Source organism: Hypanus sabinus, chromosome 9 (genome assembly GCF_030144855.1).
Source record: "Hypanus sabinus isolate sHypSab1 chromosome 9, sHypSab1.hap1, whole genome shotgun sequence".
NCBI classification, from domain to species: Eukaryota; Metazoa; Chordata; class Chondrichthyes; order Myliobatiformes; family Dasyatidae; genus Hypanus; species Hypanus sabinus.
The window spans coordinates 139,905,387-139,927,651 of record NC_082714.1 but is presented as its reverse complement, the minus strand read 5'-3'; the positions used below and the strand labels follow the sequence as shown (position 1 = coordinate 139,927,651).

At 38.5% G+C, this 22,265-nt stretch overlaps 1 protein-coding gene and 1 long non-coding RNA gene across 2 annotated transcripts in view; one reads left to right on the top strand and one right to left on the bottom strand.

The window, feature by feature from the left end:
* The window catches only part of dnmt3bb.1 (DNA (cytosine-5-)-methyltransferase 3 beta, duplicate b.1), a 217,953-nt gene that overhangs the window by 41,848 nt on the left and 153,840 nt on the right, over positions 1 to 22,265 (bottom strand). The window contains exons 9-17 of the mRNA XM_059980697.1: positions 15,165 to 15,306; positions 14,680 to 14,805; positions 14,548 to 14,592; positions 11,742 to 11,821; positions 9,543 to 9,655; positions 7,702 to 7,885; positions 6,046 to 6,130; positions 1,890 to 2,035; positions 1,527 to 1,617 (exon numbers count right to left, since the gene is read on the bottom strand). Coding sequence (XP_059836680.1) covers positions 1,527 to 1,617; positions 1,890 to 2,035; positions 6,046 to 6,130; positions 7,702 to 7,885; positions 9,543 to 9,655; positions 11,742 to 11,821; positions 14,548 to 14,592; positions 14,680 to 14,805; positions 15,165 to 15,306 — 1,012 coding nt within the window. The remainder of the gene's footprint in view (positions 1 to 1,526; positions 1,618 to 1,889; positions 2,036 to 6,045; positions 6,131 to 7,701; positions 7,886 to 9,542; positions 9,656 to 11,741; positions 11,822 to 14,547; positions 14,593 to 14,679; positions 14,806 to 15,164; positions 15,307 to 22,265) is intronic.
* The window catches only part of LOC132399859 (uncharacterized), a 96,099-nt gene that overhangs the window by 46,774 nt on the left and 27,060 nt on the right, over positions 1 to 22,265 (top strand). The window lies entirely within an intron of this gene.

The window sequence follows — 22,265 nt, the reverse complement described above, 5'->3', positions numbered from 1 at the left end:
TCAGGGATGGTTGTGGCTATTTGTAGGCCTTTTGAAAACTCTAAGCCTTGCTAAAATAAGCTTTTTATATTTTTAGCTTACAGCAATATTACAGCATGAGAGAATTATTTCAAAAGTATTACTGTATCTAAAAACATAGAAAATGAATTCATCTCATTTACCAGGAATTCAAATATACTCTATATCAATTATACAAGCCAATTCTGCTGTCAAATATGCAGAGAGTGCTATCGGTACACTATAGATATAACCCAGTACAGACATAGTTACTTAATGACAATATCCTCAAAATGATGCTAAAGTTAATGTAACTCTTTGTAATTGATGATTGGAATGACTTTTTTCCCCCAATTAGTATTTCTCAGTGCAAATGAACAAAGAACCATACAGCACAATATAGACCCTTCAGCCCATGAAGTTGTGCTGAACTTTTAACCAAGTCTAAAATCAATCTAACCCTTCTCTCTGATCCATGGGACTGTCTAAGAGTCTCTTAAATGTCTCAAGTGTATTAGCCTCTTCCATCACCCCCAGCAATACATTCTGAGGTGCACTGCTGGGGTTGGTGGTAAAGGCAAATAAATTAAGGACATTTAAGGGGCAGATATATTAGTGTAAAATCCTACCTCTGATATTGTCCCCTATACTTTCCTCTAAACACCTTAGAAACAAGTCCTAATATATTAACTATTGGCACCCTGTGGAAAAAGGCAGTAGCTTTCCACTATCTGTGCTTCTTATCATCTTGTACACTTCTTTCAAGTCCTCTCTCTATACTCTGAACAAAGCACTCTGCTTCACACTTTTCCAGGTTGAAATTTACCAGCCACTTCCAGCCCAACTCTTCATCCTGCCAATGTTCTGTTATCCACAACACTGCCAAGCTTTGTGTCATCTGCAAATTTGCTAACTCACCCTTCCACTTCCTCATATTAGTCATTCATAAAAAAGCACAAAGAGAGCAAAAGCTCTCTTTATGATCCTGTCTGCTTGTGATGTTGCTCTTGAGAAATTATGGAGCGATATTCTAAGGTCTCTTTGTTGCACCACCTACCTCCGAGCCCTCCCATTTATTATGTAAATCTTGCCCTTCTTTGTCCTCCCAAAGTACAACATCTCACACTTGCATTAATTTCCAGTCCAATTTCCTCACTGGTCAACAGCACACTGTAAGCTATGATAGCCTTTCTCACTGTACACTACACTCCCAAATCTGCGATCCAGTATCAGGAGAAAAAGTGAAAATTACCTGCAAAGTACCACATAATTGGAACATTGGAATTCAAAAAAATGATATGAAATCATAGTCTTTAATAAAATTCATACTTATTATGTACAGGATGAATCAGGCTGTCTGCCAATTAGTGGTGCAGCAAGTTATGACTCAACTTTTGGAACAATGCAGGTTAATGTGAACAAACGGGATTAACATTCACATGGAGGGAAAAGGGGGGCAATTTTGAAAGACAGAACCTTAAAAATCATACCAACTGATTTGATCTTGAACAAAAATAAATTATTCTTACCATATAAACCCTTTCTTGCAGGATTTACAATAGAAAGATCATTGCATGGGCTTCCTCCAATCACCAAATCAAATGGACCCCACTCCTGAATCTGAAATATTAAAGAGAAGTCAAGTCCATGAAAGGTGCCAATCTAACTAACTTTTAACTTTCTTTGATTCTTGATATACCATAAAGATTTCTATATTTTCTCCTCATGTCATTCAATAGCATGTAGTTTTAGCTCCAGAATTGTACATAACATTCATGCAGAGATAACAAATTTGCAAGAGACAGATAAATGTTTTTAACTTTACAATAACTGCAATGTTGGTTCTATAGTTTTAGTGCATGGTACTCTTACAGAAAAATTGTTTCTCTTACATTTTGCCTGCTGATGTTCCTGACGTCATGCACATAAGTGATTTTTCCTTCATGCCGAACAGTTCCCACTGCAATTGAGTCCTCACATATTTCAGAGGCAACATATCTCTCCACTTTAAAACCTAAATCCCTTAAGACTAAATATCCTGTTGAAAATAAAAATAAATTAGCTGCTTTTAGAGGTTACAATTCAGAATGTTAGTACTTATTGTACAGATAATCCTGAAGTTCATGAATTTTATGCCAATGTGGATGTTCTAAACTTGCAGACCAAACACCACCTACGATATTTTTTAGCTGCACTCCAGTGTTGTGCTCTACCAGAGTCCAATAATGGAGCAGGAGTTCAGTGAAATTCCTCAAAGTTTAGGCTGCAAATCTGTTCTTGACATCAACTAAGTTCAACCCAGCTTAGTTTCCACATGTGAATGGGATGTTATGCTTGAAAGAATTAATTACATTTTTTCATTAATATTTTTAATAATTTAAAAAATATTTTTAATGTTCTGATTGTCCTTATCCTTGGTCTCAGAACTAATGGATCTAGGAAATACTGCACCACATTCATAACCAAGTGTAGTCATGACTCGGTGCAGAGTATTCTTAAGGAGCTGGCACAGATCTTCGGTTCCCCATTTTAATTTAACTGGAAATGAATCAGGTGTTTCTGGGGGGGAAAAAGGAAAATTTGAATTTTATTCAGGAAGACTTTCTTACATTTAGAAACCTGGACTAATGTATGATTACTCTCTGAACTCAGCACTAGAGTCAGCTAAGTTTTCAATATATTCAATAAAATATGGGACTGAATTTGGCACTTGGATGGGGTGGAATAGAAGTGAGAGGAGAATTGATCGTAGTAAAACCGAGTGATGGAGAGAGACACTAGAGGTAGAGATGAAAGAAGGGTTATCCAGTTGCAGCCAAATTTTGCATTGTTTATTTTGGGATTTTGTCTATGAATTATCTGCCATAGTAAGCAACCAAACTTGGGTCTGAAAGCACCTCAGATAGGCTGAAGGGGAATGTAAAGCTCGTCAGTGAAAAGAAGTTCAAAGGAGTAATATTCACTTTCAGTGAAATGGGCAAACTAGTACTTGAATCAGATTCATTATAAAGGGGAATATAAAAACAAGTAGATAAAACTGAGCCTTTATAAGACATAGGCAGGCCACACTTTGAGTATTGTCAACAGTTTTGGGTCCAGATCTCAGAAAGGTTGTGTTGTCATTGTTGAGAGTCCACAGGAGGTTCACAAAGACATTTCTGGCAATGAATGGGTTAACATAGGAGCATTTGGCAGCTTTAAGCCTGTACTCATTGGAATTCAGAAGAATGCAGGGGATCTCATTGAAACCTATCGAATGGGTACATAGATAGGGTACATGTGGAGAGGATGTTTCATATGGTGGGGGTATCCAGACCTAGAGGGCACAACCGCAAATTTGGGGGGGGGGGCAAACCCTTTAGAACAGAGGCAAGGAATAATGGAATAATAATAGAGGAGAGGCATTAATGGAAGTTAGAGAAATCAATGTTCATGCCATCAGGTTGGCGGCTACCCAGATGGGATAGAAGGTGTTGTTCCTCCAACCTGAGTGTGGCTTCATCTTGACAGTACAGGAGGCCATGGATAGACATATCAGAATGGGAATGGGATGTGGAATTAAAATGTGTGGCCACTAGGAGATCCTGCTTTCTCAAAGATGCACATTTATTATTTAACTGCCATTTTAATGCACTTACTGAAATTGCAAATTACTCCGCCAACAATCTATGGATGACAACAGCAATGTAAGAGACGTGGAAAATGTCCTCAAAAGTGATGGCATGCTTAATAGTTTTGATGAAGAAACTAAAGGAAACGTGAGCTAAAGTAAATGAAATTTTTGTGGATGGCAAAAAAAATTTTCAAGGAGAATACAAACCGGAGAGGGGAGATCAAAAAAGATTCAAGCTTAGCACAACATTCTGCGGGAATAAGATTGTTAGGAGCAGAGCTTTCATTGGAGTTTACAGCAAAAAGTTTAATTAGACCAGTATGTAATAAACTAAGTCTTTTGCAAATTAAATACAAAATACTGGAAATGAAACTAATTAATAAAATAATCCCAATCTAAAGTCAACTTTCTTTTTAGACACTGTACACGATGAATCACAGAATAAAGTATCAAGCAGCACCGGAGCAGTTGCTAGAGCTATCAGGAAACAGGAACTGGCTCTTTCAAAAAAATTGACATTGGCTATGTGAGTAGAGTGTTACAGGTGCAAAGGGGCTAAGATAAAATTAGTCATTTTGAAGCAGTTAAAAAACCAACTTGCATTTGGCAGAACTTTTTGTGACGCTGGAAAATCACAACTGATGAACTAAAGAAACATTTAAAATATTTCCAGGGTTATTAACAATATAAGACATTTAAAGCACATCTCCAATCTCTAATTCAGGAATAGGGAACTCTTAGAAATGAGCAAATGCTGATCTAAGATTAGATTGTTTAGCTACCCAAGTGATAAAGCAAGCTATAGGCAGTTCCTGTACACATGCTTTTTTTGTTAGGAACTGAAGATAATTTGTTGATTTTAAAAAAATTGGGCAATTTAGCAAATTGAGGCATTGATTATGGGTTGGATTATGAAAGACTGCCACAGGATACAAAAGGATTATCAGGCTGAGCACAAAGATATGCTATTCAATGTAGGAAATATTTTGAGAAAGTAAGGAAAGGAAATATATAGGAAGATTTTAAATAAGTTGGAACAGCAGTAGGCAATAAGCAAAACACACTTCATTAAAGGTGTCAGTGAATACAGAAGGTGTCATGAGAAGCGAAATGGATTCTTCAGCTTTAAGTCTAGAAGCAGCAAATAAGTATAACAGGCATATTTAATTTTAAGATCTCAATAACATCACACGAGAGCACATGTACAATTTTAGGCCTAGAGGTTATTGGAGTTGAGAAGATATACTTGTAAAAACAGGCTGCAGAAATTAAGATTTCTTTTCCCTTTAGATCTATGGACATTGAGCACTGTGTTGAAACAAATCTTCAGAAATAGGAAAGTACAAATTTGCAATATTTCCTGGAAATAATATCTCTATAAAGATTCACTTTGGGACACAGGGATCTCTTTTATGAAATATTTTTCAACAAGATGTATATTTGTTTCAAGGCTTTAGAGACAGGCAAAAGTAATTACTTTGAATTTGTTTGCTCATGTAGATCATAGGTGTCAAACTCAAGGCCTGCGGGCCATATCCGGCCCGGCGTACAATTATATCCGGCCCGCGAGATCATTTTAGATAGATCTATTATTTTAATTATTAATGGCCCGGCGATATGAAGCCTATGATTGTAAGTTAATACCAATCATAAAAATAATGCTTGCTCAGCAGCCTTCTTCATAAGAAACGGAATTTGTGAAGTGAAACACTTTGTAGTTATAGCAGAGACTGAGAGACATGAGAACAGGCTGAAAAAACTGAGGCAATGAAAGCTGCGTTCGCACGCGCCCGACTGATCCGGCCCGTGACCTAAAATGAGTTTGACACCCCTGATGTAGATAGATGCAAATGCAAGTCAAATTGGGCAACTGTCTGGTTTCTGAACTATTCTGAAGGTTAGGTGGCTCCTTTTCAAACAAATATTAAATTCCATTGCCAGCTCCATATGATGGTCAAAAATGTTGAGAGTAGAAATTCATAATAAGAACATTCTAACAATAACAACCATCCACCTAGTTTGCACTTCAATGCACAACAATTAGTTCATAACTATCATGTGTACCTCATACTTGCAATGCAACTTTAAAATTAGTTACATAGATTCTGCTCATTAAACCATATTTAAACATTTAACCTTGAATCCTTTCTGTTGAGGATATCTCTCAAAGTCTAAATAGTCCATGTTCTGATATCATACAATTATATAATTACAATCTCAATCACTTGGAATGTAGATATTTGTGACAGTCTCATTTGCATTCTTTTCAGCATTTCTAGAGCCTTCATCTGCATTTCTACCTAATGACTGGACAAAATTCTGATATATGTTCATTAATAAATAATTTGCACATAGTAATCATGAAATTCGGTGCCATATTTACTAAAATGCATTTCTACTCTGCAGACTACATTATAACATTGTTGGAGTTTTACCTGTTGCTATCCCATCAAACAAGGACAGAACTTTAATTGGTTTTCTATTCTCAGCAGGTACTGCTGGATAAATTTTAGGTGGATCCTGGAATAAAAAAAATTGCAAATGTTCAATTGTGATAGGATATAGCAGGATAATTGCAATTTAGCTTTCAGTAGATTCCTATTAAAGCAAACATTAGTAAGGTAAATGTTATTCTTACATTTACATATAATTTGTCAATATCACTTCTTTCTCAGTACTTCATACAAAACCAGGCAACTAGTTTGAGGTAAAATTGTTTCCCAGCTTCTATTATATTTGTAAACCTTCAATTATTATGCATTAGGAGATTATTTGCCTATTGTAAATTACTGTAAAAACACATTTCCAGCATGAAAGTGCTGATAAGAAATTGTATCAAATTTCTCTTTGGTATTTAATAAAAATATTTTCTATAATGTTGAAATGATATGATGTATATTGTGTTCATAGAATGGCAAGATTTATTTCTGTTTTCAGATGATAAAGTCACATAAGTTATTCCACTAAAACACTCAGAGCTGATTTTCATTTACAGGATTCCCCCGCTATCCGAAGGTAGAGCGTTCTTATGAAACCATAAGCCGAAATGTCATACAGCGAAGAAGAAATTACCATTAATTTATAAGGGGAAAGTTCCTAGACCCAATAAACAACCTACCAAATCATACCAAATAACACATAAAACCTAAAATAACACATATAGTAAAAGCAGGAATGATATGATAAATATACAGCCTATACAAAGTAGAAATATTGTATTTACAGTGTAGTTTCACTTATCAAAATCAGTACGACAGCAAGCCAAAATCAATTTGTAGAAAAAAATATCGGCACGTATACGCCTTCATGTACACGCATGCGCTCGTACAAACATGCGCACACAACTGCCTGCACAAGGCTTCACGGTCACGTTAGCCTTTTCAGGGTAAACACACATATAAAGCAGGCATCTCTTTTTCGTAAAAGCAAAAATCCTTTTTGGTTAGCGAAAACAGGTACTGATGTAGGTCTTTCGTAACAGTAAGCTTTCGTAAAGCGAATGTTCGAAAAACGGGGGGCCACCTGTATTTAATTTTCCAGAGCTCGGCGTGGTTGGCAAGGAAAGCATATGTTGTCCATTGCTAATTCGCACCAGTTCACTTTCATTTTTCTCTCTCTCTGTCTCTCTCTCTCCCCCCTCCTCCCCTTCCCCCATCTCTATCTCTCTCTTCTCTCCCCCACCATCTCCTCCTCTCCCAGAAGCTGGGAGGTGATAGGTAGAAAAGGTAAAGGCCTGAGAGAAGAAGGGAGGAAAGTGGACCATGGGAGAAAGGGAAGAAGGAGGGGCACCGGGAGAGATGACAGGCAGGTAAGAAGAGAAGAGGGAAGCCAGTGTGAGGAACTGGAGAAGAGAGAAGGGGGAAGAGGGAAATTACTGAATGTGAGAGAAATCAATATTTATCAGAATGGATTCGTTCTGTCTTTTGGACACCTTCACTGTTGTGTAAATGTCAATGTTGTAACTGCACTGGAGAAGCTTAGTATTCTATTTTTTGCAATACTTTACAATCTGTCTTACACAGATTTAATTCAACAAGAAATAATTTCATATATGAATATTCCATCTCAGCAGAAGAAACTGAGCTACTTACATATTCTTGGCCATTGTCACTGGCAAAAAATGCTTGAAGCTTCATGGTCCAGTCACTGCGTCTTCTCAGAACTCCATAGCTTTCGTATGGAAGGCACATGTAACATCGCCAAGGATCTTGTACCTTGGCTTCTTCAGAAGCACCTGGACCCACCAAAATATCTATGCAGTCCACACAAAAGCATCTAGACACAAAAATAGGTAATTGCCTAACTAACATCATTTCAAATATAGGGCACTACATATTTATGTTTGCAAAAGATAGAAAGAGGAGGCTTTGTAAATGATATAACCAGAATCTCAACTTCAATCAGCTGAAAACATTTGAAGAAGTAGTAAAACATGAACATGGATTACTGTTAATTAAGTGTAAGGTGCATTTTAGAATCAGATTAGAATTGATTGAGATGTTAAAACTGGTTTGAATATACTTAAATATATATTAAAATAATATGATTAGATAGCAATAATAATTAAACTGACTCATTGCATTTTGGTCTTTAAACCTATAGGATTGGAATACAAAAGTAGAATTCATTGTCTAATTATAACAAGCATCTTAAAGGAGAGGTAGAAGACTTCAATAAGGGAAATCTAGACAGAAGGCACCGCCATCAATGGCATAGAAAATTAGGATGCACAAGATTTCAGAAGAGGAGAAATGCATAAATATGGGGGGGGGCATTAAAGATAAGCCCTGGAGGATTTTAACCACCTACAATTTGACCCGAAACATAACACTGACTCCTTTGAATGGAAGAAAAACACTGAGTTGTAAGAAACTGTTGAAATTTAGTTCCCGTACCTTATGAAAAGTGGAAAGGATGGTAGCAGTGGAAGTATGATTGGAAAAATTAATGCTGTATAATCCATGTTGTTTTTAAATTGATTCAAGATAAATAAGTAACAATGAGGGAGTGACAAAGTGCACTCTTTTTTATAACAATAAATATTTAAACAAAGAAAACCATACAGAGGCTAACTGAATCATCTCTAATTTGGAGAAACAAATAAAAACAATAAAAGGCAAATGTATTACTTTTGATTCTAACCACATTATGGTTACTGATAATAAAGGCTATTAATTTCAGAAGTTTACCTATTTCTTGGAATTATTAGGGAAACACAGTGAATAATCCCAGTGAAGACTCCCAAAATAAAAAGACAGATCATGAGGCAATGATGTACAATCTGCAGATGGTGAAAATTTGCAATAAAAAGCATTAAATACTGGGAATGTTCTGCAGGTCAATTAACATTTGTGAAGAGACAGCCTGTAACAATGTAAATGAAAGATCTTTCATTGAAACTGGGAAAGGTTTAAAAGTTGTTATAAGTTGCAAAGTGGGAAAAAATTCAAAAGGAAATGTGGAGAACAGGAGAGACTGAATGACAGAAGTAGTGAAAATGTTTGTTGAAAGTTTTTTGCCAGAAGGTATGCCTGGGTAGGGTGTGAACAGGAGGAGATGCAGTTAAGATTTTAAAGAATGAGACAGAGGGCTTTGTTGGAACAGTGAAGAGTAGTGGGGTCAGAGGGATGGGCAATTAAAGTGAAAAGCAGCTGAATAACTTTGTGGACTGAAAAGAAGTGTACTAAATGCTCCATCTGCTTTTGTTTCCCTGATGTAGAATTCATATTGTGAAACATGGGGAGGATATTTTTGATCAGTGGCTGAGAAATAATTAATCTTCAATCTGGGTCAAAAATTTAATTGGAGTTCGTGATGCAGTCATACTAGTGAAATCTCTAAGGGTCATACTAATATATGGACTTGGTACTGGGCATGAGTGAAACTGACAATCATCCAAAAAACAGCTCTAGAGTTTATACAGTTGCCATACCTGCAGCAGTTTGCATTCCCACACAGTAATACTTCTCGGCCACCACAACACACAGTACAATATGATTGGTAACCATCATCATCATACATGTATGAAGTCTCCAGGTAGATATCCTGCAATATGCCAATAAATGAGATGATATCCAAGGATAATATGTACATAAAAGGTCAACTATTTTAATATGTGAATGTAAGGTTTGATATTAATCATTTTTTAGACTATTTGCACAACGTGGGTATCATTGATGGGCCCAATCTTTATTGTTATCCCAGCTGCCTAGTTAAGATGATAGTCAACTTTTCTCATGGTGACAGTATTCCACAATGCTATTTAATGGAAGCACTGAGAAAGAATAAAAGAACTGAACTGATACATTTCCAAGTCAGATTGGTAATTGATTTAGTTCAGCATTCCTATTGGGTTTGTTGTCTTCCTCTTCCTTTTCAGAAAGTTGTTGCACTGTATCTGGTAAATGGCACCAGTAGGAGCCGATTCATTCTTCTGGGCCTCCAAAGGGTATGTTTCTGTTAGAGCACACAATATGTAGAGAAAGAAGTTCCAGAAAATGTTGGCAAAAATAATTTTCTATCCACTTGCTGTGACTTGTGGTTGGCTCCACTGTTTTGCTTGTAGAAACAGGTGAACAGCTACTTGTATTATGACACTATCAACAGGAGAATCAACTTAAAGGAATGCTCAAGATATCTCTGTGTATTTAAGAGTAAGTAGCAGTGCTACTGAGGCATCCACTTGGAATAGTGACAGGAGCTTTGTCAATGACAAAAATGCCAATATTTCATAAATAATTGAGATTATTCCAATCTATTAATTATTTTGGTGATGATATTTAAAGTAAGTCATTCATTTAGAAACAGAAAGTACTGTAATTTATTATTTTGTCATAATTCTGGAAAATCACACTTCTTTTCGGAAACCATTGTAAAGAGTGAAGAAAACTTGTGCTATCTTGTTTGCTCAGCTTTGCCAACCAGAGTTCCAACTGTGAACTTCCCATATCCATAATTCTCTGGTTGGGATGCAGAAAGTCTACCTTGCTGGCTCAAAACACTCTTAATTCTGATGATTTTGTCTGAGAGACAACGGGGCCTACCCCAAAAATATAAACAATGGGTAAAGATATTTCAGTTTATTAATTTCTCCTCGAGTCTGGAGCATTCGTCCCACACTTTTTGCTGTTTAAATAGCAAAGCACCCACAGGATACAGCCCATTAATTTCAAAGCAGTGCAATAAATGTTGACCTTGTTGCAGTTATAACTCTGGTAATAGGAGTCTGCCAAGCTTGAGGTCAACAGGCATGGATTGTGCCTTGAGTAAGATTGCAGGAGCCATGGATATATATTCTGTCTGTCTAGATTGTATATTGTGTTGCACATTTATTATGGGTAATTTATCAGGTGTGTTGGGACATGGCAGAAGCAAAGAGTATAGTTATGTAATCACGTTTTGTCTTTAGTTCAGTTTTATTCTAGTTAGAGCAGGGGGAATGATTACTAATGTTTAAGTAATGCTTAGACCACTTATTTTGTTATATCACCAGTTTTAGTTTCATTAGTCTTTTATCATTACAAGATTGCTTAGTCTCTGAGCAATTTTGGTTTGTTATCAAATAAACACTACAGGGATGTTTAAACTGCAGGAAACAAATTGGATTACCTGCCCATTTTTGGAACCACCTGAATTTCAATCATTAGTTTAAACTTAGGCAGGTTCAATAGGGATGAAGAATAGAATATACCCCATTCTGTCTTTTGCTGAGCTATCTAGATAGCTTTGTAATATCACCACTTTTTTGCTGTGATGAATCATGTACTCCAGTCACTGCAGAAGAAAGGATAGAATCATTGTTGCACCTAATCATACATCCTAGAACCTAGTGGGTGAAATATAGGGAGTATTTATTGTCCATTAATCCTGTCAGAAGGTGTGAATGTTCAAAGAGAAAGAAGGAATGAGGCTGAACTAAAATAGCTCATCATTCAATTCAAAAATGATCATTTGTCCTTCAAGATAATGACTGCATTCAGGAAATGTGCTGGGTGAAAACCAAAGGCAAGCTTTTAATATCCCTGATCAATGCATATGCTTGGCACAAAGATTATATTAATCTGTGGCTTTTGTTCTGTCCCAACAGCAGCCTAATACAATAGCGTAATTCCAAAAATGTACACACACTCACCTTGCAAACAGAACACAGACCACCTTCAAACAGTGGATGGAAAGTGCTGACTCTAATGCTGCCACAAGCAAGACAAAATTCTAATCAAAAGTAAGGATATGTATTAGAACCATGTATCTATATCACTAACACAGTCATGCTTATTTGATGTTAATAAATATTTTATAGATGCTGAAAGTGGTGATCTGTTCTTAAAAGATCTTTATTATTCTTTTATATAAATGGTAATAAAGATCTTATAAAATGAATAGCAATTCTCAGTTTCTACAAAATTCTTTTGCCAGACGAAAGCATCCCATCAAAACATGTTTGTTATTTTAACCCAATCCATCATGGAAAACTGACAGGGTCAGTTTGCCCAACTGGTCATTTGCACCCAATTTGACTTTCCACCGACAGACAAAATTACGTGTTGCTCTAACAATTTTTCCACTTATAAGCATGGTTATGTGCAAAATCACACTGCTTTACAACTACCAGACTTTACATCAACCAAATTGAATAAATTACTTTCCTCTACAAATCAAATCAGCAATGTTGGTCTCATTAGAACCAAGTCAAATCTAACTGGAGAATTATACTCAATCCTAGTGTTTCTCTGTTGAATGTTATTGCCTTCTCATTACAATTCACAAACTGATAGAAAAAATCTGATTTAGGAAACCGAGTTTCATCTTTAGTGAACTGGATGGTATTATAAATGAATGAAATCAGCAACCTGAGTTGTTTTGTATCACATTGTCAGATCTAGCCCTTCACCAACAAGCCATAAATTATTAGTTTTCTGGATCAGAATTAAGACAAATTTCTCTCAGATCCTTGGTATTGTTTAAATTTTCATAATCAGTGACCTTGGTTCAAAAATCATCCTTACACAAGTCCACTACTTCCCCATGTAAACCTGCATTTTTAACTTTTCTCTGCAATCCATTTAGTTCTATTTATAATCTTAACACATTATTCACTTGGGACCCACATTGATCTGAAATCCATATGGAAGGTATTTTTTTTAAATTGTGTTGTTTGATCTCTCCACATCCAGGTACCCTATTAAGTTATCAGAATTCTCAGCCACATGCACAGAAAACTAGAGATGACCTTATATGGAAAAGGGCAATTAACTGAAATCTTTTCTGTGCCAATATGGTTTTGTCACTGAGCTACTGGGAGCTTTTACTGTCCAGATGGTTAACAGGAGGACAGTTTTGAATGTGGAAGTAGTTAATTAGAAGATGATCTCTACCTGCTGAAACAATCGCCCAATTACAGTGCATGTCATATTATTTGGGGAAAGAATACTCAAAGCAAAGCTAATTAATAGTATAAAATGCATCCATAAAGATTAAGATGGATTAGTTATTGTTGGGTAGTTTACTCCTTCAAATGGAATTACTTTTCATTAACATCCCCTTCCATATCAAACAATGAATCAGGCAATTTGACCCCAAATCATTTGCTCAGAAAACAGGTGCAGTCTGAAGTCAATCAACTGGCATTGCACAGTTATTAACAAAACCCAGCTTCGTAGCACTGGCACTGTGACACACACACTATGTGCTGGGATGAAACCAACACTATACACATTATGTGACCTTCAGTGCAAGTAGAGCACCCAATGCTTTGTTGGCATTGCATATTAATTAAATGTGCCAAGCCTATATTATCTGTTTCAGATGTTAACGAATCAATTATATTACAGAAGAATTTTAACTGGTCTTAATAATAAATCTGGTATTGTTACCCATTTACAATTAGGCTCAAAGAGCAAGACGTGATAGTTTTGATGGAAGAGATTACATTACCCATCATTATACGGTGACCTCACAAATACAGATGGATGTGAAAATAGCACATTTGCATTCTGTCCTTTTGTACACTTGCACAGGATATCACTTTCACAACTGGTGTGGTTAAGCAATTTATAAAATGATCCTGCTGTAAGATACCTTGAAAACCAAACATTTAGTTTTGTAAGGTCTAAAGGAGCTTTTAACAGTGTACTTAAGGCATAAATACTGCCTGAAACTATCTGGACCTAAAAGACAATATTTTTATACTGTACATTGTAAGTCTTTTACACAAATACTTCAACTTTTAATGGATTCCACCTTTCTTTTCCGAAAGTTTATATATGATAAGTATAATATTTCAGCTTCTTATTTCCAGTTTGCTCATGTGTTCGGTTCCAAAGTAAACTGCTGTCTAACAGCAACAGACCATTCACCACATAAAAATAAAATCTGGGGAGAGATTTCTTCAGGGATCAATGGTACATGTTAATCTTTTACCAATAAAAGCAAGTTCTGGTTTACTGCCTAAGGTACAGCTGCTGAAACTTAGCTATTCTATATTTAACATTACAATCACAAAATGTGATAATAGGAACATTTCTCTTCTTAATATAACTGTGAAATTATTCACTTGGCAGCAGAATGAACCTGCTGCTTCCCATCTCCAGCAACTAAGTTCAATCCTGACCTCTGTGCTCTCTGTGAGGAGTTGGGATATTCTCCCTGAGATCACATGGTTTTCCTCCCCTATCCTACATACATGATGGGGTTGGCAGGGTAATTAGCTATTATAAATTACCCCAACTTTGTAGGTGAGTGGTAAAATTTAGTGCGAGTTGCTGAATATGTGGGAAGAATAAAATGGCATTGGTGTAAATGGTCTCAGTGAGCTGAACAGCTTGTTTCTATGCTGTACGATTACGAACCTATCAGTTTTCCAGCTCAACTAAATCGTGCAACCTCAATGGCAAAAAAAAGATGCTTTATTGATCAAGTTCATAAAACAGAAACATTACCTTCAATGCTTTTATTATTTGACGTAACTTGAAAGAAAATTTTTTCTATGAAACAAAAAGAAGATTTTGTTAGGTGCTAAGTGAAAAAAATGCATTTAGCAAACTGATTCATCATCATAAGGCATTCTTTACCTCTCCCTCGGTGCTCGTCTTCAGCTCCTTCTTTGCTTTTATAGAAACTTGTCTTCTGTTTCTTTGTTGGAGGATAGCATTCGGGGACACAGACCTCAACAGGGGCTCCACCTGCAGTATCAGTCCCTGACGAATATTTGAAGATTTAATGTGAAAAAATGCTACTTCATGCAAATAAATATTGTACAAAAATCATACTAAGGATAACAGAAATCCTAAAGTTGAATGACTTGGGATGTAAAGCTATTCATTAGCTTCTAATGAATACCCCTCAGACTTCACCGTTCAAACCTGCACATTCTTTTGGTAAATTCTTATTCAGACAAATAATCTGTGTTTTTTAAATCAATTTTCAACCAAACATTGAAAAGTTTAACCGAATAATGATAAAAATACCTTTATTAGCTTAGGTGGCTTATATGCATCATATTCTTTAGTTACTGTAGGAACGGCAACGTGATCAGCTTTTGTTGTCAGTCTGTTACCTGAGTTGTGTTTGGGCTTTATTCCTTCATAACCTTTTGGTTGGAAACCACCAAATGCCCAGTCAAGCATAGGCTTAATCTGTTCTTCCAGAGTACCCCGGTTATTAGAAGGGAATGGCATTCCAGATCTGCTGCTAGCAATCTGTAGGAGTTGATAACTTGTGTTAGATACAAAATTAATCATCACAGGTGTGTAGCTCTTCGGAATGCTGAATTAACAACAACATATTGAACTCATTATGATGGCATCATCAACAGAATTTGAGTATTAGGATTAACTAAAGTGCTCTTAAAATGAGATGACATGGACTAATTGGCCTCTTTCAGTGCCAAACTAGCCAATGATTTCTACAAACTCCAGATAAGAGAGAAGTTTGGTTAGAATGCAGCCTCCAGACCAACCATGAATGCAAGAGTATGAACGAATAAAGGCCACATTGTCATATTCAGAATTTATCACACAACATTAAAAGGATGTTTCAACATAGACTTAGATAGATAGCTATTAATTTTTCTACTGATTGACCAAATAATTTCATCAATGCTTAACGTCCCCTTCTTTGAATTATTATATTCTGAATGAGATCTATGATCTAATTATCATTTATTTGCAATACAGATCTTTCATTTGCAAAACCTCACTTACAAATGGAGATAACATGAATGTTGATACTCTGCAGACAGTGCACTCTGAGGTGATAACTTAAAAAGATCTCACTTGAAAAATGAGGAGCATCTGATGTCTTTGGGCAGGTACTCGATGGAGATCAGAAGGATAGGGAGGGACCTCATTGAAACATATTAGATACAGAATGCTCATTGAGAAGAATGCTTCCTTTGGCCTGGGGGGGGGGGGGGGGGGAGTCAAGAATCAGTGGGCATAGTCTCAGAATAAAGGGATGTCCCTTTAAAACTGGAATAAGAAGTAACTCCTTCAGCTGGATGGTTGTGAATCTGTGTAATTTGTTGCCATAGAGGGCAGTAGAGCCCAACTCACTGGATATATTTAAGGCACAGGTCTTTTAAAGCATCTCTGAATTTTTGAATAAGGACTTGGAGAATAATCTAACTACTTTTTACACAGAATGTGCCTAGTTGCTTGAAGTTGATCTACTAATTCCAGCAATGATTTGCACGCTAATTTTCTGGGAATTTCTCTTTCTGAAGTGGCTATAAAGACCACTTTTCAATTTATTCCAGGTAATGAGCAATGGAAAATAATTGGTGTAAATCCTCTTACTAGATACAATCCTACCAAAGTTGTTCAGTTACCTAATAAGATGCCATTTTTATTAGCCTAAATTTTACCAGACTATATAAACAGCAAAATAGATTCAAATGAATATTCAGAACAAAGATGCAAACTGAAACACAATTTAGCCAAGTTTTCATTTCACCTATATGCTCTCCAGAAAGAAAATTAACACCAAGTGCAAAATTTAAAGAAATCGTCCTGATAATACTTCCAAACCAGACTTTGTTTTAAGTTAAAGACTTGGCAGAATATATAAAATGTTAACCACAATATAAAGATATAACAAAGGGAAACAGAAACAAAGCCATAATTCAACAGAAGATCAATAGGCATTTATGGAAAGAGATAAGAAAGTGAGTGAATAGATAAATGGACAAGTATTATTAACACCCAAAATAAATTCTGCTAGCATTAATTCCTTGTGAAATTGTATCTTACACAAAGTGCGACCTGACACTCCCATGTTCTGTTCACATTTGGTATCATGACACTACATTGATTGGCCATATCTCAAACAATAATGAGGGGGCCTACAAAAAAGAAGTCATCTCTCTGACACAGTGGTATCAAGAAAACAACCTCTCCCTCAATGTTGCAAAAATAAAGGAGCTGGTTGAGGATTACAAGAGGAGTGAGATGGGCTAACCCCTATTGACATCAATGGATCTGGGGTTGACAGGGTAAACAGCTTTAAGTTCCTCGGCATCCACATCACCGAGGACCTTACGTGGTATGTACACACCAGCTATGTTGTGAAAAAGGCACAACAGTGCCTCAGATGGTTGAGGAAGTTTAGTATGGGCCCCCAAATCCTAAGAACTTTCTACAGAGGAACAATTGAGAGCATCCTGACTGGCTGCATCACTGCCTAGTATAGGAACTGTATGTCGCTTAATGAGATTCCCAGATGGTATGTTGCCTCCCGGGTGCCAAGGTCCAAAACTCTGCAGAGAGTGGTGCCGACAGCCCAGCGTATCTGTATTTGTGAACTACCCACGATTCAGGACATTTGCAAGGACAGGTGTGTAAAAAGGGACCGTAGGATCATTGGGGACCAGAGTCACCCCAACCCCAATCTATTCCAGCTGCTACCATCTGAGAAACAGTATTGCAGCAAAAAAGCCAGGACCAATAGGCTCCGGAACAGCTTCTTCCACCAGGTCATCAGACTGATTAACTCATACTGATTTGAGTGTACTCTATATTACGTTGTCTGTTCTATTTATTATAAATTACTATGATTGCACAGAGACGTAACGTAAAGGTTTGTACTCCTCATGTATGTGAAGGATGGAAGAAATAAAGTCAATCAATGATTTTCTTCTTGAAGCGCACACACATTTTTGACATCATTATTCACTCAGTGATTATTTCCTCCCTCGCTGACATAAACCAGAGCTCAAGGATGCAACCTCTGACCATCATGGCACAAACTCGGTACTATTAAGACACCTCTGCTTTTAACATTAGTTAAAGGGATTTCTGTACCGACAAAGGAAGACCTGTCTGAGCAACTTCAGATATCATTGCAGTTTGCTCAATCAGAGGTCAAAGCCTGAGAAAACTTAGCTCGCTCAGGTTCACTGACTGAGTAGAAAAGCATGCGACTCGCAGCAGCTTACAGCTTTGAACAGTGCTCAATCAGAGGCTGGAAGCCTGAGAAGACGTAGAAGCCTCAAATATGCCGATTAACTAGGAAAGGCAGTGACTCGTGAAAGTTTGCAGCTTTAAGCAATGGCCAATCAGCATTAACAAGTGGCCATTGTTGGAGTTGTTAGAGTTAGAGTGGAGATTCTGAGCCTTCAGCAGTCTGAGGCTTCAATCGGAGAAGACAAAAAAGCAATAGGTACAGTTCCCCTCCCACCTACCCCCACTATTTATTGTTCTTCCTTCTTTATATCTGTTCGGTTAGAACAGTAGTGATGCCAGGCTCTTCTTTCAGGATGTGGGAAGGCAGGAAGATCTCTAGTGTTCTTGATGATTACACCCGCAAGAAGAGCATCCAGCTGCAGCTTTAACAATCCGCATTAAGGAGTTGAACCTGGAACTAGATGAACTCTGGATCATTTCGGAGTTTGAGGGGGGTGATAGATGGGACATACACAGAGGTAGTGACAACCAAGGTGCAGTACACAGGAAACTGGATGACAGTCAGGAAGGGGAAAAGGGTGAAACAGCCAGTGCAGAGTACCCTGTGGCCACCCACCCCAACTCCCCAACAACAGGTATATCACTCTGAACACTGTTGAGGGGAGAGGGGATGACCTAGCAAAGGAAAGTCACAGCAGTCAGATTTCTGGCACTGAGTCTGACTCTCAGAAGGGAAAGGGGAGGGGGAGAAGAGGCAAGCTGTGATGATAGGGGATTTGTTAGCCAGGGGAACAAAAAGGAGGTTCTGTGCACAAGATTGAGATTCACAGATGGTATGTTGTCTCCCGGGTGCCAGTGTCCAGGACATCTCAGATTGAGTCCTCAGTATTCTTAAGTGGGAGGGGGAACAGCCAGAGGTCGTGGTCCATGTAGTGTCCAATGTCAAATGTAAGAAGAGTTATGAGGATCTGCAAAGAGAGTTCAGGAAGTTAGGAGCTAGGTTAAAGGGCAGGAACTCCAGGATTGTGACCTCAGGATCGCTATCTGTACCACATGTTAGTGAGGCCAGAAATAGGAAGATTATAATGTGGCTAGGGAGTGGAAGTAGAAGGGAGGGCATAGAGTTTTGGATCATTGGACTCTATTCCAGGGAAGGTGGGAATTGTACAGAAGAGACAATTTGCATGTGAACTGGAGGGGGACTAATATCCTGACAGGAAGGTTGTTAGTGCTGCACAGTGGGGTTGAACTAGAATTGCAGGGGGATGGGAACCAGAGTGTCAGAGCAGTTAGTGGGAGAGGTTGTGGAGACAGATGTTGGTAAGACCTCAGACAAAGTCAGAAATCAAAAGGTTGAACATGGTGCGACTAGTGTCCAGAGCTGAGTATATTTCAATGCAAGGAGTATATAGGAAAAGCAGATGAGCTCAGGGTACAGATCAACAGCTGGAATTATGACACTGTAGCCATTAGTGAAATTTGGTTGCAAGAAGGGCAGGACCAGCAGCTCAATATTCTGGGGTTCTGTTCTTTTAGACATGACAGAGCAGGATGGATTAAAGGAGGAGGGCTGGTGTTACATGTCAGGGAAAATGTTATAGCAGTGCCCAGTCAGGACAGACTGGAGAACCCAGCTAGTGAGGCATTACAACTTGAACTGAGAAATATGGAAGGCATGGCCACATTATTGGGCTATGTTACGAACAACTCAACAGACCATGGGATCTAGAGGAAGAAATTTTCAGAGAGATCGTGGACTGTTGCAAGAAACATAAGGTTGTTATACTAGGTGATGTTAATTTTCCACATATTGACTGGGACTCCCATACTGTAAAAGACCAGATGGGATAGAGTTTGTCACATTTGTTCAGGAAAGTTTCCTTAACCAGTAACAGAAGTCCCAATGAGAGAGAGTGCAACACTTGATCTGCTATTAGGGAATGAGACAGGGCAAGTGTCAGAAGTTTGTGTAGGGGAAAACTTTGCACCTAGTGATCACAATGCCATTAGTTTCAAAGTAAACATGCAAAAAGATAGAAAACACAAAAACACATGCTGGCAGAACTCAGCAGGCCAGACAGCATCTATGGGAGGAGGTAATAACAATGTTTCGGGCTGAAACCCTTCATCAGGAGTGAAGTAACATGAGATGGTCGAGGGGGGATAAGAAGTGGGGGGAGAGATATAGAGCTAGGAAGTGATAGGCTGGAGGGAAATGGGCTAGGGGGAAAGTGGAGAATTATGGGAAATAAGAGAAAGAAAGGTAGGGCTGGGGGGAGAGATTATAGTGAGGGGGGGGGGGGAAAGAGAAAGAGAACCAGACTAAAATAATAGATAGGGATGGGGGTAAGAGTGGGGGGCAGGGGTATCAACGGATAATCCCACCACCAACCACATCTTCCCCTCCCCCCCACTCTCGGCTTTCCGCAGGGATCGCTCCCTATGCGACTCCCTTGTCCATTCATCCCCCCCATCCGTCCCCACGGACCTCCCTCCGGGCACTCATCCCTGCAAACGGAAGAAGTGCTACACCTGCCCCCACACTTCTTCCCTCACCACCATCCCAGGGCCCAGACAGTCCTTTCAGGTGAGGCACCACTTCACCTGCGAGTCAACTGGGGTGATATACTGTACCCGGTGCTCCCGATGTGGCCATTTATACATTGCGGAGACCCGCCGCAGACAGGGAGACCGTTTCGCCGAACACCGGCGCTCAGTCCTCCAGCAGTGGCAGGATCTCCCGGTGGCCACACACTTCAATTCCACAGACCACTCCCACTCCGATATGTCTGTCCATGGCCTCCTCTACCGTCAAGATGAGGCCACACGCAGGTCGATGGAGCAATACCTTATCTCCCGCCTAGATAGCCTCCTTCCTGCCAGCATGAACATCCAACTCACCGACCTCCGTTGATACCCCTGTCCCGCACCCTCACCCCCATCTCTATCTATTATTTTAGTCTGGTTCTCTTTCTCTTTCTTTTTTCCCCCCTCACTATAATCTCTCCCCCCAGCCCTACCTTTCTCTTTTATTTCCCATAATTCTCCACCTTCCCCCAGCCCATTTCCCTTCAGCCTATCACTTCCCAGCTCTCTACTTTATCCCTCCCCCCACTTCTTATCCCCCCTCGACCATCTCATGTTACTTCACTCCTGATGAAGGGTTTCAGCCCGAAACGTCACTACCTCCTCCCATAGATGCTGTCTGGCCTGCTGAGTTCTGCCAGCATTTTGTGTTTTTAATTTATTTCCAGCATTTGCAGATTCACTCATGATGGAAAAAGATAGGTCTGGTCCACGGGTTGAGATTCTAAATTGGAGAAAGGCTAATTTTGATGACGTCACAAAGGATCTGTTAAGTGTGGATTGGGACAGGCTGTTTTCTGGCGAAGGAGCCTTCAAAAATGAAATTTTGAGAGTTCAAACTTATATGTGCCTGTCAGAATAAAATGTAGAGCTAACAAGTGTAGTGAACCTTGGTTTTTAAGAGCTATTGAGGTCCTGGTTAAGAAAAAAAAGAAGGTGCATAGCAGGTATAGGCAGATAGTAACAAATAAGGTAGTTATTGAAGTACAAGAAATGCAAGATAACACTTAAGAAAGAAATCAGAGGGCTAAAAGAAGACATGAGGTTTCCCTCGCAGACAATGTGAAGGAGAATTCTAAGGGATTGATAAGTGGGACAAAATTTATCCTTTGGAAGTTCAGAACGGTAATCCAGGTGCGGAGCCAAGAGATGGGGGAGGTATTAAATGAATTTTTTTGCATCTGTATTTACTCAAGAGATAGAAGTGAGGCAAAGCGGCATCAACTTCGTGGACCCTCTACAGATTAGAGGAGTTGATTGCTGTCCTGAGGCAAATTTAGGTGAAAAAATCCCCAGAGCCTGACAAGGTTTTCCCTCAAACCCTGCAGGAGTCATGTGCAGTAACTGCCAGTGCCCTAACAAATATTTAAATCATCCTTAGTGATAGTTGAGGTACCAGAGGATTGGAGGATAACCAATGATGTTCGACTGTAAACCATGAAATTATAGCCTGGTGACAACAGGTAGTGGGACAATTATTGATAAGTATTCGAAGGGACCCAACATAAAATCTATGGATAGACCTGGACTGATTAAGGACAGTCAGCATGGCTTTGTGTGTAGTAGATCTTGTTCAACAAATCTTATAGAATTTTTCGAGGAAGTTACCAGGAAAATGGATGAAGGCAAGACAGTGGATATTGTCTGCATGAACTTTAGCAAGGCATTTG